At 39.1% G+C, this 20313-nt stretch overlaps 2 protein-coding genes across 2 annotated transcripts in view; one reads left to right on the forward strand and one right to left on the reverse strand.

The window, feature by feature from the left end:
• TOM1L1 (target of myb1 like 1 membrane trafficking protein) overlaps window positions 1-17004 on the forward strand; it is a 37712-nt gene extending 20708 nt beyond the window's left edge. The window contains exons 8-12 of the mRNA XM_081805973.1: window positions 9791-9874; window positions 11756-11858; window positions 12311-12392; window positions 15826-15890; window positions 16434-17004. Of these exons, the coding sequence (XP_081662099.1) occupies window positions 9791-9874; window positions 11756-11858; window positions 12311-12392; window positions 15826-15889 (333 nt within the window). The 3' untranslated portion in view covers window position 15890; window positions 16434-17004. The remainder of the gene's footprint in view (window positions 1-9790; window positions 9875-11755; window positions 11859-12310; window positions 12393-15825; window positions 15891-16433) is intronic.
• COX11 (cytochrome c oxidase copper chaperone COX11) overlaps window positions 16884-20313 on the reverse strand; it is an 8357-nt gene continuing 4927 nt past the window's right edge. The window contains exons 3-4 of the mRNA XM_006744653.3: window positions 18720-18845; window positions 16884-18087 (exon numbers count right to left, since the gene is read on the reverse strand). Of these exons, the coding sequence (XP_006744716.1) occupies window positions 17905-18087; window positions 18720-18845 (309 nt within the window). The 3' untranslated portion in view covers window positions 16884-17904. The remainder of the gene's footprint in view (window positions 18088-18719; window positions 18846-20313) is intronic.

Raw genomic sequence — 20313 nt, forward strand, 5'->3', positions numbered from 1 at the left:
GGTTTATGGCAACCCTGAGCTGAGAGCCCGCTCCTCGGCTCTGTCTCTGCCACCAGCTTCCCCGCTCCGATCCCTGGGAGCTCTGCTGCACTCAGGCACCTCCGGTCTTTCTGTGACCCTGAGACTCCTGAGACCACACTGTCTCACCAGGGTTCCACCCCCTCCTTAGCCACTGGAGCGATGTCCCTCAGCGGAGCAGACTTCTAAAAGTTCCAATTTTGTGCTCCGTAGGTCTATCACTTGCCAGAAGCGGCCGACAGAGGCCCCCTCCCCCACTGTCTGTCCTCCCGAATATCTCCTCGGTTTCACTTCTCCGCACATCCTACCTTCCAGAAAGTGGTCGCTTTTCTGTTCAGAGAGTTGTTGCTATTCTTTTCTTCTATCTCCTGTTGAGTTTGTAGGTGTTCAGAATGGTTTGATCCCTATCCAGCTGAATTCCTGAGGCCAGATGAAATCCAGGTCTCCTACTCCTCCGCCATCTTGCTCTGCCCCAACCCAAACGTTCTTGAGGAACATGGTCTTTAGCTTCCAAGTGTTTTTATTTCTTCCAAATTTTTTCTTGTGATTGAGTTCCAGTTTTAAAGCATTATGGTCTGAGAATATGCAGGGAATAATTTCAGTCTTTTGGTGTCGGTTCAGACCTGATTTGTGACCCAGTATGTTGTCTATTCTGGAGAAGGTTCCATGTGCGCTCGAAAAGAATGAGTATTCTGTTGTTTTAGGGTGGAATGTTCTGTATGTATCTGTGAGGTCCATCTGTTCCAGTGCGTCATTCAAAGCTCTTGTTTCATTGTTGATTTTCTGCTTAGATGATCTGTCTATTGCTGAGAGTGGAGTGTTGAGGTCTCCTACAATTAACATATATTATCAATATGACTCTTTATTTTGGTTAACAGTTGGCTTATGTAGTTGGCTGCTTTCATGTTGGGAGCTTAGATATTTACAATTGTTCTTATTGTTGGATAGACCCTTTAAGAATGATATAGTGTCCTTCTGTGTCTCTAACTACAGTCTTTAGCTTAAAATCCAATTTGTCTGATAGAATTGCTAACCAAGCTTTCTTTTGAGGTCCGTTTTCATTGAAGTTGGATCTCCATCCCTTCACTTTCAATCTGGATGTATCTTTAGGTTCAAAAAGAGTCTCTTATAGACAGCATATGGGTGGGTCCTGTCTTGTTATGCAATCTGCGAACCTGTTCCGTTTTATTGGAGCATTTAGGCCATTCACGTTGAGAGTGATTATTGAAATTTATGAATTTATTGTCATCATGTTGCCTGTGAAATCCTTGTTTCTATAGATTGGTTCTGTAAATTTCTGTTCTATATCATTCTTGGGGTCTTTCTCCTTTTGTAGAACCCCCCCTCCTTAATATTTCTTGCAGGGCTGGCTTAGTGGTCACATAGTCTTTCAGTTTCTGCCAGTTTTGGAAGCTCTGCAGCTCACCATCCATTCTAAATGATAGCCTTGTCAGATAAAGTATTCTTGGCTGCATGTTCTTCTCCTTTAGTACCTTGGATATGTCTTTCCAGCCCTTTCTCGTTTGCCAGGACTCTGTGGATAGGTCTGACATCATTCTGATGTTCTTTCCTCTGTACGTAAGGCATCTCTTCCCCCTAACTGCCCTTAAGATGGTTTCCTTGGTTCTAAGATTTGCAAGTTTTACTTACGTGCCAGGGCATTTGCCTGTTTCCCTTGGTCTTGGGAGGGATCCTCTCTGCCTCTAGGACATGAATGTTTCAGATTAGGGAAGTTTTCAGATATGATTTGCTCAAATATATATTCCTGTCCTCTCTCTCTCCACCCCCTCAGTGATCCCAATAATTCTGACATTGGCACGTTTCATGGTGTCACTTGTTTCTCTGATACTATTTTCATGGATTTTGAGTTGTTTTTCCCTGGCCACCTCTTTCTCCTTTTCTAATACTTAGTCTTCTAGATCACTAATTTGTTCTTCTGCCTTGCTTACCCTAGCTGTTAGATTATCTAGATTAGATTGTATCTCATTGATAGCATTATTAAGTTCTGCCAGTTCAGCTTTCATTTCTGCCCTTAGAGACTCTATGTTGCCATTAATCGATTTCTCCATTCTAGCTATTGTTTTCACAATTGCTACCCTGAATTCCATTTCCGACATCTTGGTTATATCTGTATGCATTTGTAAATATGTGGCAGAAGTCACAGTCTCTGAGTCTTTATTATTTTGGGGGTTCCTCCTCCTAGTCTTTCTGTTGAGGGGTGGTTGAGGGAATATACAGAGTCCAAATTATTGACCACAACCCAAGCAAGATGCACCTGTTTTATAGGGACCTTAGGGTTGTCAGCCTCTTGTTCTCACAGCCTGTCTTCTGGGGGAGGGGCCTGCTGCTCTGTTACTCAGGCAACCCTGTTTGGGCAGAGCTGCCCTGCCCTTTGGCCAGGGGGAGGGATGGGCTCAGTGGAAACCGGTTTTGAGTGGCTTTTGTTCTCTGGCGGCTTTCCCTGGTGGCTTTCCACGTCTCTTCCAATAGAGCAGAAGAGATCGTTTCCAACCTTCTGCCTCAGAGCAGAGAGATCGCAGTCTGATCTTCAGTGAGCTCTCCAGGCCACACTATCTCCGTTTCTGTCTATGCTGCTAAAAACTGCAGCGTCCTGGGTTGTGCACCCCTCAGCAGGGCTCCTAGTCCTCCCCTCCAGGTCAGGGCATGTCTCTGCCTTTTGTGCTTCTAACACCACCAGCCACCCCCAGTTTGCACATATGGCCCCGCCGCTCCAGCTTTCAATCCGGGGGACTGCCCTAAAGTCCTTTCCCCACTGGTACTGGTCTGCGAGTCTGTGCCCTGTCCCCAGCATGGGAGGCTATCGCTTACCGGCAGTGCAGGATACCGACAGCTTGGCTCCCTCCCCCTTTTGTTTATCTTCGGATATATGCCTGTGGAATGACGGCTCCCCGCTTCATACATTGAAACCAACCACCTGCAATATTCTGTAGAGATCCAGATATATCTTCTTACATCTCAGGCTGATTTCATGGGTCTTCAGAGTGGTCTGGTAGATATCCAGCTCAATTCTGGGGATCAGTTGGAATAGGATCCCCTAGTCCTCCGCCATCTTTTTCCCAGAAAAAAAAAAAAACCTTTTTGAAAAGAGGACTCGGGAAGTTGACTTAACTTGGACAAATCCAAAGCAAAACATCAGAACTTTTGCTTCTCCATTTTCCTATGAATTTCTCTTAATCCTTGACCACCAGCACCAGCTCCTGTACCACCTTCTGCTCAAGAACCCAAGGAAGTTTGCGTTTCTGGACTCTGAAGTAAGAAATTGACCTGTTTTGTTTCTTAAATTCCACCTGTGAGTGAGATCATATGATAATTGTCTTTCTTTCTTTGACTTATTTTGCTTAGCATAATACCCTCTAGTTCCACCCACATCATTGCAAATGGCAAGTTTTCAATTTTTTGATGGCTGAGTAGTATTCCATTGTGTATATATATATGTGGCACATATTCTATATCCATTCATCTGTCAATGGACATTTGGGCTCTTTCCATAGTTTGACTATTGCGGACATTGCTGCTGTAAACATTGGGGTGCATATGCCCCTTCTTTTCACTTCATCTGTATCTTTGGGGTAAATACCCAGTAGTGCAATTGCTGGATCATAGGGTAGCTTTATTTTCAACTTTTTGAGGAACCTCCATACTGTTTTCCAGAGGGGCTGCACCACCCTGCATTCCCACCAACAATATAAGAGGGTTCCCCTTTCTCCGCATCCTCACCTACATCTGTCATTCCCTGACTTGTTAATTTTAGCCATTCTGACTGGTGTGAGGTGGTGTTTCATTGTGGTTTTGAGTTGTATATCGCTGATGCCAAGTGATGTTGAGCATTTTTTCATGTGTCTGTTGGCCATTTTTATGTTTTCTTTGGAGAAATGTCTATTCATGTCTTCTGCTTATTTCTTTTTGGATTATTCTTTGGGTGTTGAGTTTGATACATTCTTTATATATTTTGGATACTAGCCCTTTATCTGATAAGACATTTACAAATACCTCTCCCATTCTGTTGACTGTCTTTTGGTTTTGTCGACTAGTTCCTTTGCTGTGCAAAAGCATTTTATGTTGATGAAGTCTCAGTAGTTCATTTTTGCCTTTGTTTCGTTTGCGTTTGGGGACATGTCTAGACAGAAGTTGCTGCTGCCAATGTCACAGAGGTTGCTGCCTGTGTTGTCTAGGATTTCGATGGATTCCTGTCTCACATTTAGGTCTTTCAACCATTTTAAGTCTATTTTTGTGTGTGGTGTAAGGAAATGGTCCAGTTTCATTCTTCTGCATGTGGCTATCCAATTTTCCCAACGCCATTTGTTGAAGAGACTGTCTTTTTTCCATTGGGCATTCTTTCCTGCTTTGTCAAAGATGAGTTGACCATAGAGTTGAGGGTCCATTTCTGGGCTCTCTATTCTTCTGTTCCGTTGATCTATGTGCCTGTTTTTGTGCCAGTACCATACTGTCCTGATGATGACAGCTTTGTAATAGAGCTGCAAGTCTGGAATTGTGATGCCGCCAGCTTTGCTTTTCTTTTTCAACATTCCTCTGGCTATTCGGGGTTCTTTTCTGGTTCCATACAAATTTTAGGATTGTTTGTTCCATTTCTTTGAAAAAAGTTGATGGTATTTTGGTAAGTATTGCATTGAATGTATAGATTGCTCTAGGTAGCGTAGACATTTGCACAATATTTATTCTTCCAATCCATGAGCATGGAACGTTTTTCCATTTCTTTGTGTCTTCCTCAATTTCTTTCATGAGTGTTCTGAATATAGATCCTTTGCCTTTTTGGTTAGGTTTATTCCTAGGCATCTTACGGTTTTGGGTGCAATTGTAAATGGGATCAACTCCTTAATTTCTCTTTCCTCTCATTGTTAGTGTATAGAATGCAACTGATTTCTGTGCATTGATTTTGTACCCTGCCACTTCTCTGAATTCCTGTTCTAGCAATTTTGGGGTAGAGTCTTTTAGGTTTTCCACATAAAGTATCATGTCATCTGCAAAGAGTGAGAGTTTGACTTCCTCTTTGCTGATTTGGATGCTTTTTATTTCTTTTTGTGGTCTGTTTGCTGAGGCTAGGACTTCCAGTATCATGTTGAACAACAGTGGTGATAGTGGACATCCCTGCCATGTTCCTGACCTTAGAGGGAAAGCTCTCAGTTTTTCCCCTTTGAGAATATTTTCTGTGGGCTTTTCATCTGTGGTTTTTATGATATTGAGGTATGTACCCTCTATCCCTATACTTTGAGGAATTTTAATCAAGAAAGGATGCTGTAGTTTGTCAGATGCTTTTTCTGCATCTATTGAGAGTATCATATTGTTCTTGTCCTTTCTTTTATTAATGTAGTGTATCACATTGATGTGCAGATGTTGAACCACCCTTGCATCCCAGGAATAAATCCCACTTGGTTGTGGTGAATAATCCTTTTAATGTACCGTTGGATCCTATTGGCTAGTATCTTGGTGAGAATTTTTACATCCATGTTCATCAGAGATACTAGTCTGTAATTCTCCTTTTGGATGGGGTCTTTGCCTGGTTTTGGGATCAAGGTAATGCTGGCCTCATAAAAAAGAGTTTGGATATTTTCCTTCCATTTCTGTTTTTTGTACAGCTTCAGAATTTTGATGACTGCTTCAATTTCCTTGCTGGTTATGGGTCTGTTCAGGTTTTCTATTTCTTCCTGTTTCAGTTTTGGTAGTTTATATGTCTCTAAGAATGCATCCATTTCTTCCAGATTACCTAATTTGTTTATATACAGTTGCTCATAAAATATTCTTTTAATTGTATTTCCTTGGTGTTGGTCATGATCTGTCCTTTTTCATTCAGGATTTTATTCATTTGGGTCCTTCTTTTTTCTTTTTGATGAGTCTGGCCAGGAGTTTATCAATCTTTTTAATTCTTTCAAAGAATGAGCTCCTAGTTTTGTTGATCTTTTCTACTGTTCTTTTCGTTTCCATTTCACTGATTTCTGCTCTAATCTTTATTAATTCTCTTCTCCTCCTGGGTTTAGCTTTATTTGCTGTTCTTTCTCTAGCTCCTTTAGGTGTAAAGCTAGGTTGTGTATTTGAGACCTCTCATGTTTCTCAAGAAAGGCTTGTAGTGCTATATACTTCCCTCTTAGGAGTACCTTTGCTGCATCCCAAAGGTTTTAAACAATTGTGTTTTCATTTTCATTTGTTTCCATGAATTTTTTTAATTCTTTAATTTCCTGGTTGACCCATTCATTCTTTAGTAGGATGCTCTTTAGCCTCCATGTATTTGAGTTCTTTCCAAATTTCCTCATGTGATTGAGTTCCAGTTTCAAAGCACTGTAGTCCAAAAATACGCAGGGAATGATTCCAGTCTTTTGGTACCAGTTGAGACTTGATATTTGACCCTAGTATGTGATCTCTTCTGGAGAATGTACCATGTGCACTCGAGAAGAATGTTTATCCTCCTGCTTTAGGATGGAATGCTCTGAATATATCTGTGAAGTCCATCTGGCCCAATGTGTCATTTACAGCCCTTGTTTCAAGATGAAACCAGAGAGGGAGACAAACCATAAGAGAGTCTTAATCATAGGAAACAAACCAAGGGTTGCTGGAGGGGCGGAGGATTGGGGAATGGGGTAAATGGGTGATGGACACTGGGAAGGGTATGTGTTGTAATGGGCACTGGGTATAAGACTGATGAATCACAGACCTCTACCCCTGAAACAAGTAATACATTATATGTTAATAAAAAAATTAGTAAAAAATTAAAAAATAAATATTAAAAAAAAATAAAGTCCTTGCTCCCTTATTGATCTTCCGTTTAGATGATCTGTCCATTGCAGTGAGTGGAGTGTTAAAGTCCCCTACTATTATTTTATTATTATCAATGTGTTTCTTTAATTTTGTTATTAATTTCATTTTTATAATTGGCTGCTCCCATGTTAAGGGCATAAATATTTACAATTGGTAGATCTTCTTGTTGGATAGACCCTTTAATTATGATACAGTGTCCTTCCTTATCTCTTAGTACGGTCTTTGGTTTAAAATCTAATTTGTCTGATATAAGGATTGCCACCCCAGCTTTCTTTTGATGTCCATTAGCATGATAAATGGTTTTCCACCCCCTCACTTTCAATCTGGAGGTGTCTTTGGGTCTAAAATAAGTCTCTTGCAGACAGCATATTGATGGGTCTTGCTTTTTTATCCAGTCTGATAGCCTGTGTCTTTTGACTGGGGCATTTAGCAACTATTGAAAGATACGAATTTAGTGCCATTGTATTACCGTAAAGTCAGTGTTTCTGTATATTGTCTCTGTTTCTCTCTGGTCTATGTTACTTTTGGGCTCTCTCTGCTTAAAGGATCTCCTTTAATATTTCTTTAAATTTTTTTTTAAAGATTTTATTTATTTGAGAGAGCACGCGCACGAGAGAAAGAGAGCATGAGCACGAGCAGGGAGGGTAGGGGCAGAGGAAGAAGGAGAAGCTGTCTCCCCTCTAAACAGGGAGCCCAATGTGGGACTCGATCCCAGCACAAAGGCAGACGCTTAACCAACTGAGCCACCCAGGCACCCCTCTCCTTTAATATTTCTTGCAGGGCTGGTTTAGTGATCACAGATTCTTTCAGTTTCTGTTTGTCCTGGAAGCTCTTTCTCTCTCCTTCTATTCTGAATGACAGCCTTGCTGGATAAAGTATTCTTGGCTGCATATTTTTCTCATTTTACACCTTGATTCCGAGACCACACACATTGTGCCACCTAGGATTCTGCCCCACTTCGCCATCTGAGTGCCTTTCAGGCTGGGATGTCCCTCACTGGAGCAGACTTCTAAAAGTTCCGATTTTGCACTCCACTGCTCTATCACTTTTGGGTAGCTGACTTACTGAGGCTCCCTCCCCCCACAGTTTATCTTCCGATATATCACCTCCGATTTACTTCTCTGCACCTACCTTGTAGAAAGTGGCCGCTTTTCTATTTGTAGAGTTGCAGCTGTTTTTTTTTTCTTAGATCTCCAGTTGAGTTCGCAGGTGTTCAGAATGACGTGATAGTTATCTAGCTGAATTCCTTGGACCAGACAAAACTAAGGTCTACTCCTCTGCTATCTTGGACTCCTCTGCTGCCTATTTCCTCTGTCATCCCCACTTTGCTATGGAGCTCATTCTGTAACTTTTTAAAAAGTTCAGTTATTGTATTTTCAACTATTTGGCTCTTCTTTGTATCTTATTTTTCTTTGAAACAACTTTTTATTTTTCCATTCTTTCCCATGAGTGTTCACAGTTGCTTATTGAAGCACTTTTATAATAGCTGCTTTAAAATCTGAGATAATTTTAACATCTGTGTCCTCTTGATATCAACTTCTGTTGATTGCCTTTTCTTTTTGCCTGTTGAAACTTTTCCAGTTCTTCACATGCCTAGTAATTTTGGATTGTATCCTGGGCATTTTTAATGTTAGGATACACTTGCTCATATTTAAATCCTGTTGAGGATGGTGCTGTTTTTGATTTTCGAAGGCAAACAACCTCCTTAGGTTCATACCTCAGCTTCAGCCTGCCGCCTTTGTGCTAGATTTGGTAATATGGAGGTCACTGGTTCCAAAGTAGTTACATTTTCAAAGCCTTTGTGGTGCTATTCCGATCTGTCTCATGTGTGCCACCCTGAGGTCTGGATGGTTGTGTGTTTAGTTCTCAATATCTTTTGCATCCCAGAGGCAATCAAATCCACAGAGGATCAGATCCACAGAGGCACAGATCAAGGAGTGAGCTCAGGATTTCATAAACAACTTTAAGGTTTTTCTTAATTTCCTCCTCTCTGTGATTTCTCTGGTGCTTTACTTTTCTAGGATTTGCCTTTTTGGTTCTCCAGTCAGAAAGCTGGAGATTCAGTTACCCTACTATATGCCATGCATTTCCTTGACTGTACATGTGTCTGGGACCAAGTAGTGGGACAGAAAAGACAAAACAAAACAAGACTGGGTTTGCGCTGTCATCTGGGATCACAGTTATACTTGTTGGAGAGAAAGGGTCCCTTCAGATGAATAAACTTCTACAGGTCCCTGTTGCTTCTACTGTCGCTGCAGCCACTTTGGGATTGCCTCAGGTTTAGAGGGCAAGAGAACAGAAAGAAAAAGAAAAAAGGGGAAAACCTCTATCTTCTTTTTAGAGCATTAGGACTTCTGTTTCCTGCTCCTTGAGTGAGAACAAAAGGGCTTCTCCTAGAACTTTCTGTCTTCACTGCCTGCTCTTGGGTTTTAGGCTGCATTGCATTCAGGTTCAGGTATACAGGAGGGGCAAAAAAAAAAAAAAAGGTAAGTTCACAGTGATTTGGTGATATTCAAATTCCAGTCGTCTTCCCAGCCATCCTGTAACTATTCACTTTTCAGCCCTCAAATATTTGCTCCATGCATCCTGTCCAGGTCTTGTAGTTGCCCTCAGTGGGAAAGACAGGGCAAAGTGTTTGTGTTCTATCTTATATAAAACCAGGGCCCTTCCCACCTCCTTCCTAACCTCTACTCTGGATTGCTTCTCATCCTTCAGGAAATGATGGGGTGGTAGCTACTCTGATGGAAAAATTGATGGCTTGTTCTCACTAGTATATTATGTATACTTCAGGATCTCAGGGCTACCACTGCCAAGGGATAGTGCTTTGTCTTTATTCTCTTCGGTATTTGGGTATCAAAAGCTGGTGGGCACTGAAACCAGATGGGAGTTGTTATATAAAGTTAATATTCCACTGCAGTCTGAAGGTACATTTTAGATTTTGTTTGCAGGAAGTCATCTTTTTGCTTTTGTGCTCTCACTGTAGGGTAATCATGCTGTCTTATCATACTCTCCTAGGTTTGCCCAAAGGACCAGCCAGAACAGCACCTCAAGTCCTACATATGAAAGTGTAAGTAATGAAACCCTTCCCAGGCAGCACACCCAGTCAGCAGATTATCATGGCTGAGAAGGAATTCCTGGTCATTGAATCTCATGTTCTGTTCAATGTTTTGTTACATGTCCTATAACGTGTTGATACAGCCCTTGTTAGGACCTCTCTTTATCTTCTTTTTAGTCTTTCAAAATAGAGAAGTTGAATCTTACTTCTGTTAGAAAAATGGTTACGGATCAAAATTCCTTTAGTGTTATTTATAGTAGCTGTCTCTTCTTCTTCCCTTCCATCCTTTTTGACAGACTTCATACAGGCTCTCATTCCTCCCACTGTGCTGGTTTGGCTCTTGTCATGGTCTCCAGTGACCTCCATTATTACCAAATCTAGTACTGCAATTTTCAGTCCTCTTTTACCTGATTTATCAGCAGCAGGTGACAGAATCACTCACTTCTTCCTTTTTCACACATGTGACTTTCAGACACCACTCACTTGTTTTCTCAATTCCACTTCTCTAGTTCCTTTGCTGGCCCCCACTCCTCTACTGGCCTTCTAGTGTTGCAGACCCCAGGGCTTAGGCTTCAGACTTCTTTCCACATTCATTCTTCTAGTCTTTTGGTCTCATATCTTAAAGTACCATTCAGACTCTGACAACTTAAAATTGGTATCTCCAGCCCAAACCCCTTCTCTAAACTCAGAACTCACAAATTCACTGTCCGAGTAATCTCTTTTTGCATTCTTCCCAGTCCTGGCTCTCTACCTGCTTTTCCTGCAGGCTTCCCCACCTCAGTAAAGGACCCCTCCACTCTTTCAGTTGCTTAAGTCAAAACCTTGGAAAACAGTGCTTGACCTCTACGTTTTCACCTTTTCCCTTCACAGCATACACATTATCTAGCCACTTCTCACAGATGGATATTGCAGTGGCCTCCTCAGGTTACCCTGCTTGAGCTTTCACCTCCCTTTCCACTCCCATCCCCATCATACAATCTATTCTCAAACCAGAGCAGTCTGAGGAAGAAGGGAAAAAAAAAAAAAAAAAATCATACATCACCTAACTGCTCTAAACCCACCTATGATTTTCTTCTGCTTTACTTTGTAAACACCTGAAATGCTGATCTGACCTCTCCCATTACCTCTCTAACCTCACCTCTCTTCCTTGGCTCACTCTACTCCAGCCATCCTGGTCTCCTCTGCTTCGGAGATGACTTTGTGTCCCCTCAGGTAGTCACAGCACCCACCTTAGGGCTGTGCTCAAATGTCTCTAATGGTGAGGCATTCCCTGACCACCATGACAGCAATAGCCCACCCCATCTACCCCAGCCTTTCTTCTCCCTGTTACCCTATTTTTATGTTTTGTTTTGTTTTTAAGAGTACTTGTTATCGGACATCTGTTTACATCTGTTGATTGTCTGCTTCAAGTGTGCAGGGATTTGGCTTATATTTATAGTGCCAGGCGTCTAGTAGGTGCCCAGGACATATTTGTGAAATGAATGAGGAAGTTTACAAGAAGAAAGATATTCCCATTAATCTTTATCAGTCCTGATTCGATGCCATGACCTTATGCCTTTCTGTAGGGTTAAAGATTTACTTGCCTTTTTGAGGCTGCGATTTTTTAGTCAATGGGAAACAACAGAATCTAGACTGAGCCATATATTTGTTTTTTTTAAAACAACATGTTAATTTTACATTTTATATAGGAAATGAGGTACAATGGGCATGGAACCAGAGAGAAAAGTAGTTATAAATGGTTATTACCTAAAAAATAATAGTTCATAATTTCTAATTCCAATTGGGAGTATATGGTTCTTGGAATAGTGCCACTTAGAAGCCTAGGAATCTAAATAACAAAAGAAAAGCTTAATGTAGAATGTTTATTTGAACACTGTGCTCTACTTTCTTCAGTTTCCAGAATATTCAAATTCAGTACTACAGCCAGTTAGTCTGCAGAACATTCCAGCAACACTGTCAAGCCAGAGACTGCCTTCCTTGCCCAGCAATCATCCAGGTACTTGAGACTTGTTACTTGCATTGAGTAAGGAAATGTGAGAATACAGGAGTCTGCCAGAGATTTACTTCTGATTGAAAATAGTTATATAGGAAGAATGAGGACTTCATGTCCTTTTTTAAGCTCCATGAAGTAAATTCATGGCATATAGATACCATTACGACTGACGTTAGATTATAAAAATGCTTGTGTTGTGCTGAATGTTGTATTTGGGATGCTGAGGTAAATGAATCTTTAGCTGAAGTTTGGAAGTCCTTTTGTTATATATAGATTTGTTGCATGTGGGAGTAGCATTAGAATACCAGTTGTATTTATTTCTGGTTGTCAAGGTTTCTTAGGGTCTTATGTTTGAAGTCTGAATCATAAAGACAATATTAATTGTGCATGTGTTCTTGAAAAGCACAATGTATGTTTACTGCTTAGGGTTTTTTTTTTTTTTTTTTTGCCTAAAGCAATGACAAAGAATGATCTCCAGCCACCCAATTACTACAAGGTAATGGAGTTTGATCCCTTAGCTCCTGCTGTCGCTACAGAGTAAGTCATTTACAAAATGATTAATTTACTTTTCGTCTGGGTTTCCTTTGGTAACAGAGCTAACAGGGCTTGGTTATACATTTAATTTTGTTTAGGTCTTGGCAGAAATTGATGACCTTATTAAAAATGACTTAGGTTTTATGGAGGCTGTTGCTCTTAATGGTCTTATTGTGCTCGGCTTTATGACTAAAAAATAAAAATGCTGGGGGCTGCACATTAAGAAATAACCAGAGCCGTCATGTACATTAACGGGTTCCACGCAGATGCCTTGGGAAAAAGTCAGGTTCTCTCCAGCTTGAGAAGGGCACTATATTCACTGATTGGTGACATAAGTAATACCACATTGATGGATTATTTTAACTGTTCTTTAACTACTAATCACAAAAAAAAAAACACTTGTTTTTAGTCTTCACTCTATGTCAACTTAAAATGGATTAATAAAGCATGAGTGTAAACATGTCTTCCTAACTTGAAGTCCTTAGAGTATTATTTTATATTTCATATTGGTCAAGTGTATATATTTATGCAATAGTAGGCTAATTAGAGCTTTAATATACTTTGACGATTACCCCCAGAATTTTAAAAAGGATTAAAGCAATTTTATAGAAACCATTGTTGGGAAACTGGCAGCCTTTAAGCAGTATCTTACTTACAGCTGTGTTTTGTTTGACCTATGTGGAATTTAAACTGTGCATTTAAAAATAAATTGCCAAAAATTAAAAACTGGGATATTGTAAAAAAAAAAAGTATCTGGAGTTCTGGATTCCTTTGATACTGTGGCAATGCCAGGCCTGCATTTTTATATGCTAGCATTACGTTAGGACTTAGTAGTAGCTGCCTCATTAAGACAAGGTATGCTCTGCAGTTCACCAGGCCCCAACTGGCCCTTTGTCCATTTATTTGATCGGCCCAGCATGTGTTAAGCATTTGAGGTTTTGACCCCTGATTTTAAACCACTAATATAGTGATCCATTTTGGAATAATTTATGAATTTTAACAGAGGAGTTCATTAAATATTTTTTCCTAATGTAGGACTGCAAAATTTCCCTAGGTTATTCTGCTTGAGAAAGTATCACTGAATATATTAGTGGCTTAAGGAATTAGAAATCAAATAGCATCCAAAGAGGAAGTAGGAGTTTATTATATTCCAGTTAATTAGGAAATTATAAGTAGATATGACAGTGCAACAGATATTAGATGTGAGAGAGAGAGAAGTTGGAGATGTGGAGCTTTGGAATTCTCTACCATTGTGGTTACTTTCTGAGGGGGGTAGGGTGTCTCATTCCTTTGAAATTCACCTTAAGAACTTCTCCCTAAGGAAAACCACAAAGTCTTGTAGAAAAAGTTCTGGAATTTTCACATCACTGGGTGTCCATGAACCCTAGGTTAAGAATTTCTGTTCTAGTAGGATGAGTACAATATTTATGAAGTTGTATACATATATGTACACACGATTCATTTGGCATCCTTGAACATTATGTGCCAAGGACAATGACTGGTGCCTAATTTATAATGTTGAACAAGAGACAGGATGTCCTCCCCATCCTCATGGAGGTTGTATCTAGTGTGGAAGAAATCATGGGGAAGCTGGGTGGCTCAGTCTGTTAAGTGTCCAACTCTTTTTTTTTTAAATTAAAGATTTTTTTATTTATTCATTCGAGACAGAGAGAACATGAGCAGGGGGAGAAGCAGGCTCCCTGCCGAGCAGGGAGACCGATGCGGGGCTTGATCCCAGGACCCTGGCATCATGACCTGAGCCGAAGGCAGACGCTTAACCATCTGAGCCACCCAGGCGCCCCAGCGTCCAACTCTTGATCTCAGTTCAGGTCTTGATCTCAGGATAGGGTCATTAGTTCAAAGTCTGTGTTGGGCCCCATGCTGGGCATGGAGCCTACTCAAAAAAAAAAAGGAAAAAAATCAGACGAACATGCATTTAGTTTGTGTTAATGGTATGAAAGAACATGGTGACTTGAAAGTTTAGAACAGGAAGAACTAATTTAAATGAGGGCTAGAGAAAGCTTAAGGAAGTGACATTAAGGTTGAGATCTGCAATTATTAGGTGACAAGTTTGGGAATCAGTGTTGTAGACCCAGGGAACAATGGGTACAAAGACTCTAAGTAGAGAGAGTTTGGACATATTCAAGGAAATGGAACAGCCAAAGCCAAGAGCAAAGAGAGCAATAGGGAGCCTATTATTAGCAGATGTGGAAATAGCAATTTGGAAACCAGAAGGGAGTGCGCAACTGGGATGAACTAGCAGACATGACAACTGAAAACTAGTTAATTAAGTAGAAGGAAATCCTTGGTGTAAAAGCTGTTTTGCTAGATTGATGGGGACAGAAGCCAGATTTTAGTGTGTTAACAGGAGAGAAGTAGGGATGATCGGTATAGATGACACTAGAAACTTCCACATGAAGGGATGGTGGAAAGTGGCTTGGTAGCTAGAGGTTACTGAGATGATCACTCCAAGTAGACACAGGATTGAGGACTGCCTTGTTTTAGAAAATGAGAGATGCTGGATCATCTGTGAATGCTGACCAGTAGGATATAATAGGGAGGCCAGAGGTTCAAAAAGGGGAAGGACTAAGTGAGTAACATGCTTGAGAAGCCAGGTGTAGGTAGGATCACAGAAGCAGATGGTGGTATAGATGAAGAGAGACTTGAAGATTTGGTGATAGGGAGATGAGAAAGTTTCCATACCAAAGCATTTAATTTACCTATTAGTGAGGTTTCTGACCAAGAGTGTAAGAGGAGGGGAACCAGAGATTTAAGGAGTCAAAGAAGTTAAAATAGTTTTGTGGAAACACATTAAAATTCCTGGACCATCTTGGGGCCTTGTGACATTGGTGAACATGGCTTCAACCTGCTATGATTTTTTTGTAAGATTTTTTTCCCCAGCCATGCTCTGCTGTACTGTATCAATGTTGTATTTGTAGGTTTAGATGTTTTCTTAGCTACAGGCCATGTAAGACATATATGAAGAACTGCATGATGCCATAAAAAATTACTATAAATGAGGTACAGAGATGACAATTATAAGCTGAAGGGGGCTCAGGAATTTCGACTGTAATAACATAGGTTATTAAAAGGTAGAATGTTAGTACTTTTAAATGTTTAGAAACCTGGAAAAAACTGAACAATTTTTTTTTTTGTAAAGCAGAAAGCAAACTGTCCATACTTGAGCCACATTTTTCATTAAGTCACAAGTAAAATGGTTATATGAGATACATATTTATAAGATGCACTGGAATTACATTAGGCTCTAAAAAAGCTATAATGTAAGCTTCAAGGGCAGAGATCTGATTTTATTCACTGATATAACCTGAATACCTAAAATGGCACCAGAGTTTTAGTTAAGGTGTTGGTAGTTAAAAGCCAAAATAGTACTTTGATTTATAGTAACCTTTTTGCCATGATGGTTTGTTTGTTTCAGAGCTGTTTATGAAGAAATTGATGTTCATCACCAGAAAGGAGCTCCAAGTCATAGTGACTGTTGAGGTAGACTTCAAGTTATACAACTTACATTCCCCATTCTATAGAATTTCAGTGTACTTTGTTTTTACTATTTACATTTTATAATGGCACTTGAGTGAAATCTTAGTACAAAAGTTTCTCCTAATCATCAAATTGTAATCTTTGTGAGCTTGTTAGCTAAAAATAATGAACCTTTGGAATGTAGAAGTTGGTTTATGGTATAGAAATATTAATGCTAACAAAAATAATGATCAATAGAAACTTCTTAGCACTGAAATAGACATTTATCTTTTACGTATAGTTAATACCTATTAACTGGTAAAACCCACTCATTGCTCATCCCAGTAGGCCTGGATTCTTCCTATTTGCTGTATTAGTCTTCCTATTTTATTTACTAATGAATGCATGGCCACCAGTAACCCATTAACCTTATTTATTCCCCTCATATCTGCCCCCGTGGAAGTAGTACATTCCCACCTTTCTGCATTAGCTTGTGACTCTCTAGTTATCTAGGAATGGGGGAAGAAAAGGAAAGAATGCAGGGTGGCTATATTCTCTTTATTCTAGGTGAAAGTGGATGACCAGCTCACTAACTACATTAGAGGTGCCAACTCTAAAATGTAGACCCTGTGCAGCTTTGAGGCCCAGAAGACAAGACCTACCAGCACATCAGAAGCTTGGTGGAACATTTTTCCTGGGCAATAATGAAGTTTCACAGAAGAGTAACAGTTCCAGAGGAATATTTACGCTTCCAGACCACAGTTTAAACTTTATCTCAAAAGAACTTGGGTTAACATATATTCACTTAAAACTTCAGAAGAAAAATCCATTGTACTGAGGCCAGGTAGTTTAATGATAGCATCTTAGGTTTCACAGGGCTTCCTACCTTTAGAAAAGAAATCCTCACACAGCTGTGATGAGTAGATGAAGATTTTTATTACAAAATAATTATGAAGACTTTTGAGTGCCTTCATTTAACTAAGTTGAATGTAAAAGTCAATTTGTACTTTTTTATAAATAATACTTGTTTAGAATTAGAATTATAACTTGTAAAAGCCTTCATGATTTATATTTCAGGTACCCTGAAGAGGTCACTGGACTGTTCATTAAAGTTGCCTTGAAATATGATTCTTTATAATACTAGATGATCTTTTTTCTCCCCTTTTTACTGTAATATTTCTATTTGGAACAAACACTACTGGAAAACATTCAGAATAAATTGTGCATTCATTTATGTCATAAATTACAATGACAAATTACTATTAAAACAATACTTTTTTTTTTTTTTTTTAACAGAGTTCGTTCATAGAACTTCTGATGTGAGTCTTCACAATTCCACACTTATATTTTAACATTCAGGGACTTGAACTATCATAGGAAATGCTATAACCCTAGTAAACATTTGTGCATTTTATTTCATTTTCATGATGCCAAAATTTCAGAATATAAAATAGCCCTAGAGCCTAAAGGAAAAATACTCAAATCTGAAGTCAGAATGTAATCTCTGGGCAAGCTGTTAGGGTTAAGTGATTCTTCTTCCATTTTGAGCTTTTAAAGTAGTGACTATCCACAGTAAAAGAAAGTAGTAAGCAACTATTTTAGAAATAATAAAAATGGGCAGAAGTTATGACCTGGAGCCTAAAACAGATAACCCTGGGAATAATAAAAATACTCACTGCTACAAGTATGAAGGGCTAGTAATCTGTAAGGGGAGCAAACAGAATTAAACTGAACCATCAAGTCCATGCCTACATATTTAAGAAACAGCAGTTTCTTTTATTATTACTTATCAATATTACTTTTAATATTACTTATATTACTCTATGGTTTTGAACAGTCATACGTTCTAAATAGGCATGTGGATTCCTTATGACAGAAACCGTTCAATTTTAAGTAGGGTAAATTGGGAAAAAAAAACAGCATTAAATATTTAAAATAGCTTCACATTACTGTAGAATACTTCTCCCCTGAGAAGACAAGATACAGATACATGATTTTTCAAAAATCACAAATCTGAAGCAAGACTTAGGTGCTGACTTCAATTATAGCCTGGAACCGGCAGCTGCTGCCCCTCCTTTGCTTCAAAAAAAGTATAAGAAAGAGTTATGAGATCAACATTCACCATTCTTGGATCTTCAGCAAATTCAGGATCAATGTAGAAAAACACTGGCATATCTACTTCCTCTTGTGGATTAAGCCTTTGTTCCTCAAAACAGAAGCACTAGAAGTTATAAAAAGGTATTTGTTTAGTTTCTATTAGAATAGAAATAATGGTCCATTTCTTAGCTTTAGTAAGCATACTACAATTAAATATTATAAAAAAATTTAACTATAATCTAAGTTCTGTGACAGAATGACAACATTTGATTTTTGCTTTGAGACTCAATGGGCTCCCCCTGCTCAGCAGGGAGCCTGCTTCTCCCTCTGCCCCTCCTCTCCACTTGTGAGCGTGCACATGTGCTCTCTCTCTCTCACTCATAAAATCTTAAAAAATTAAAAAAAAAAAATTGAGACCCAACAAATTTTTTGGGGGGAGGGGGGGAAGAGGCAGATGGAGAGTGGGGGAGGGAATCTGAAGCAGACTCCCAGCTGAGCACCGAGCCCACTGCCAGGCTCGATCCCATGACCCTGAGATCATGACCTGAACCAAAATCAAGACTCCAACCCTTAACCGACTAAGCCACCCAGGCACCCTGTTCCTCTTCTAATTTTAAAAGGAGATACCCATTTGATTCATCTGTTCTAAGCAATGGAAGAAAAGTTTAATGTTTAGAAGAAATGCATTTTCAGAAATTGGCTTCTACTAAACACTGCAGTAAGTTTAGTACTAAAGTTTGCATATTTAAGCTGTACCTGTATTTTATTGAAATACTGTCCAGCTTCAAATGGTACGACATTGTACGTAGAAATTCCAATTACTGGTTTGTCTGTAGGATTCTTAGCTTTATAAAACGCCAGTGCAGTCTCTCCTGGCACTACCTGTTTTAAGGAAATATACATTATCAATACTTATAATCTCACAGCGCCTCCTTTCTCTACTAAATTAATCATATTATTTTATCTAATCAGACCACAATACTTTATCTAAACTAATATTGAGGGTCAGCAAAACAAATTGTGAATACTACCCATGAATATCTGGTTTTCAAATTTTACTTGTATGTATCAGTGGAACCAGTGCTCTATTCATAATTAATTGTGGACTGTCCTTTTGTATTAATTGTGGACTGTCCTTTTGTATATCTGAAGTCTTCAAGCAATAATCTGCAAATTATTTAAAATGTTCAAGGAGAGCCAAGCCTATCACAGCCCAAGTCTGACTCCTAAACACTTTACCTAAATACCCTATGACTGACAAAGATTCTTTTTAAGAGGTTACCAACTAGAGTAAATTAAACTTATAACCAGAACAAAACTGACTGAATAGAACTTTTACTTGACCAAAAAGCATGAATACTCTTTTTGAGAGAATACATTATTTAAAACTTGCAAAGCTTTAAAAAAAATAGATTTCCAAAAGATTGTTATTTGTACCAATTCAGCCACTTTTATCTTGTACACTACTATGTGATTAGAATATTAAAAATCATAACCTATAAAACCCTCAATCATTGAAGAGATTCAGTAATGTTTACTAACCTGGGGGGGGGACACCCAACATTTATAAGGGTTTTCCAACAAGGGTCATAATGAAGCTTTTCTGGCTATTCCTCAGCTCATGAAATAATTTCAATTAAATCTTCCAGGATTCCAGTTAGTCAAGATTTTAGGAAACTTTTAAGGTATATCTTTTCTGAAGTTGAACACGACTATTTAATATGATTACTTCAAAGCTTCTCAGTTTTCTTTTTTTTTGAGACAGAGATATTTTTTATCTAAATCCATAAATTACTTTTCATTGTAACCAATGATTTTAAACTTTCCCCCCTTATCTATACCTGAGGGAAAGTCAACTACATAGCATCAGAGAGTGAATTCTTAATATGACTCTAATAAGAACAGATGCCATTTTCCATTGTTCCAAACTGACTTTTACTACAGTATCATATAACTTGAAGTACACTGTTACATTAGGTATAGGGCACTGTCAAAAGTCTGTGAGACAGCGAATATCATCCTCAATGGGGAAAAGCTGAGAGCCTTTCCCTTAAGATCAGGAACACGTCAAGGATGCCCACTCTGGCCACTAGTATTCAACATAGTTCTAGAAGTCCTAGCAACAGCAATCAGACAACAAAAAGAAATAAAAGGTATTCAAATTGGCAAAAAAGAAGTCAAACTCTCTTTTCTCAGATGACATGATACTTTATGTGGAAAACCCAAAAGACTCCACCCCCAAATTACTAGAACTCATACAGCAATTCAGTAATGCTGCACAGAAATCAGTTGCTTTCTTACACACTAACAATGCAACTGTAGAAAGAGAAATTACAGAAACGATTCCATT

This window comes from Leptonychotes weddellii, chromosome 15 (genome assembly GCF_054177405.1).
Source record: "Leptonychotes weddellii isolate Sample4059 chromosome 15, ASM5417740v2, whole genome shotgun sequence".
NCBI classification, from domain to species: domain Eukaryota; kingdom Metazoa; phylum Chordata; class Mammalia; order Carnivora; family Phocidae; genus Leptonychotes; species Leptonychotes weddellii.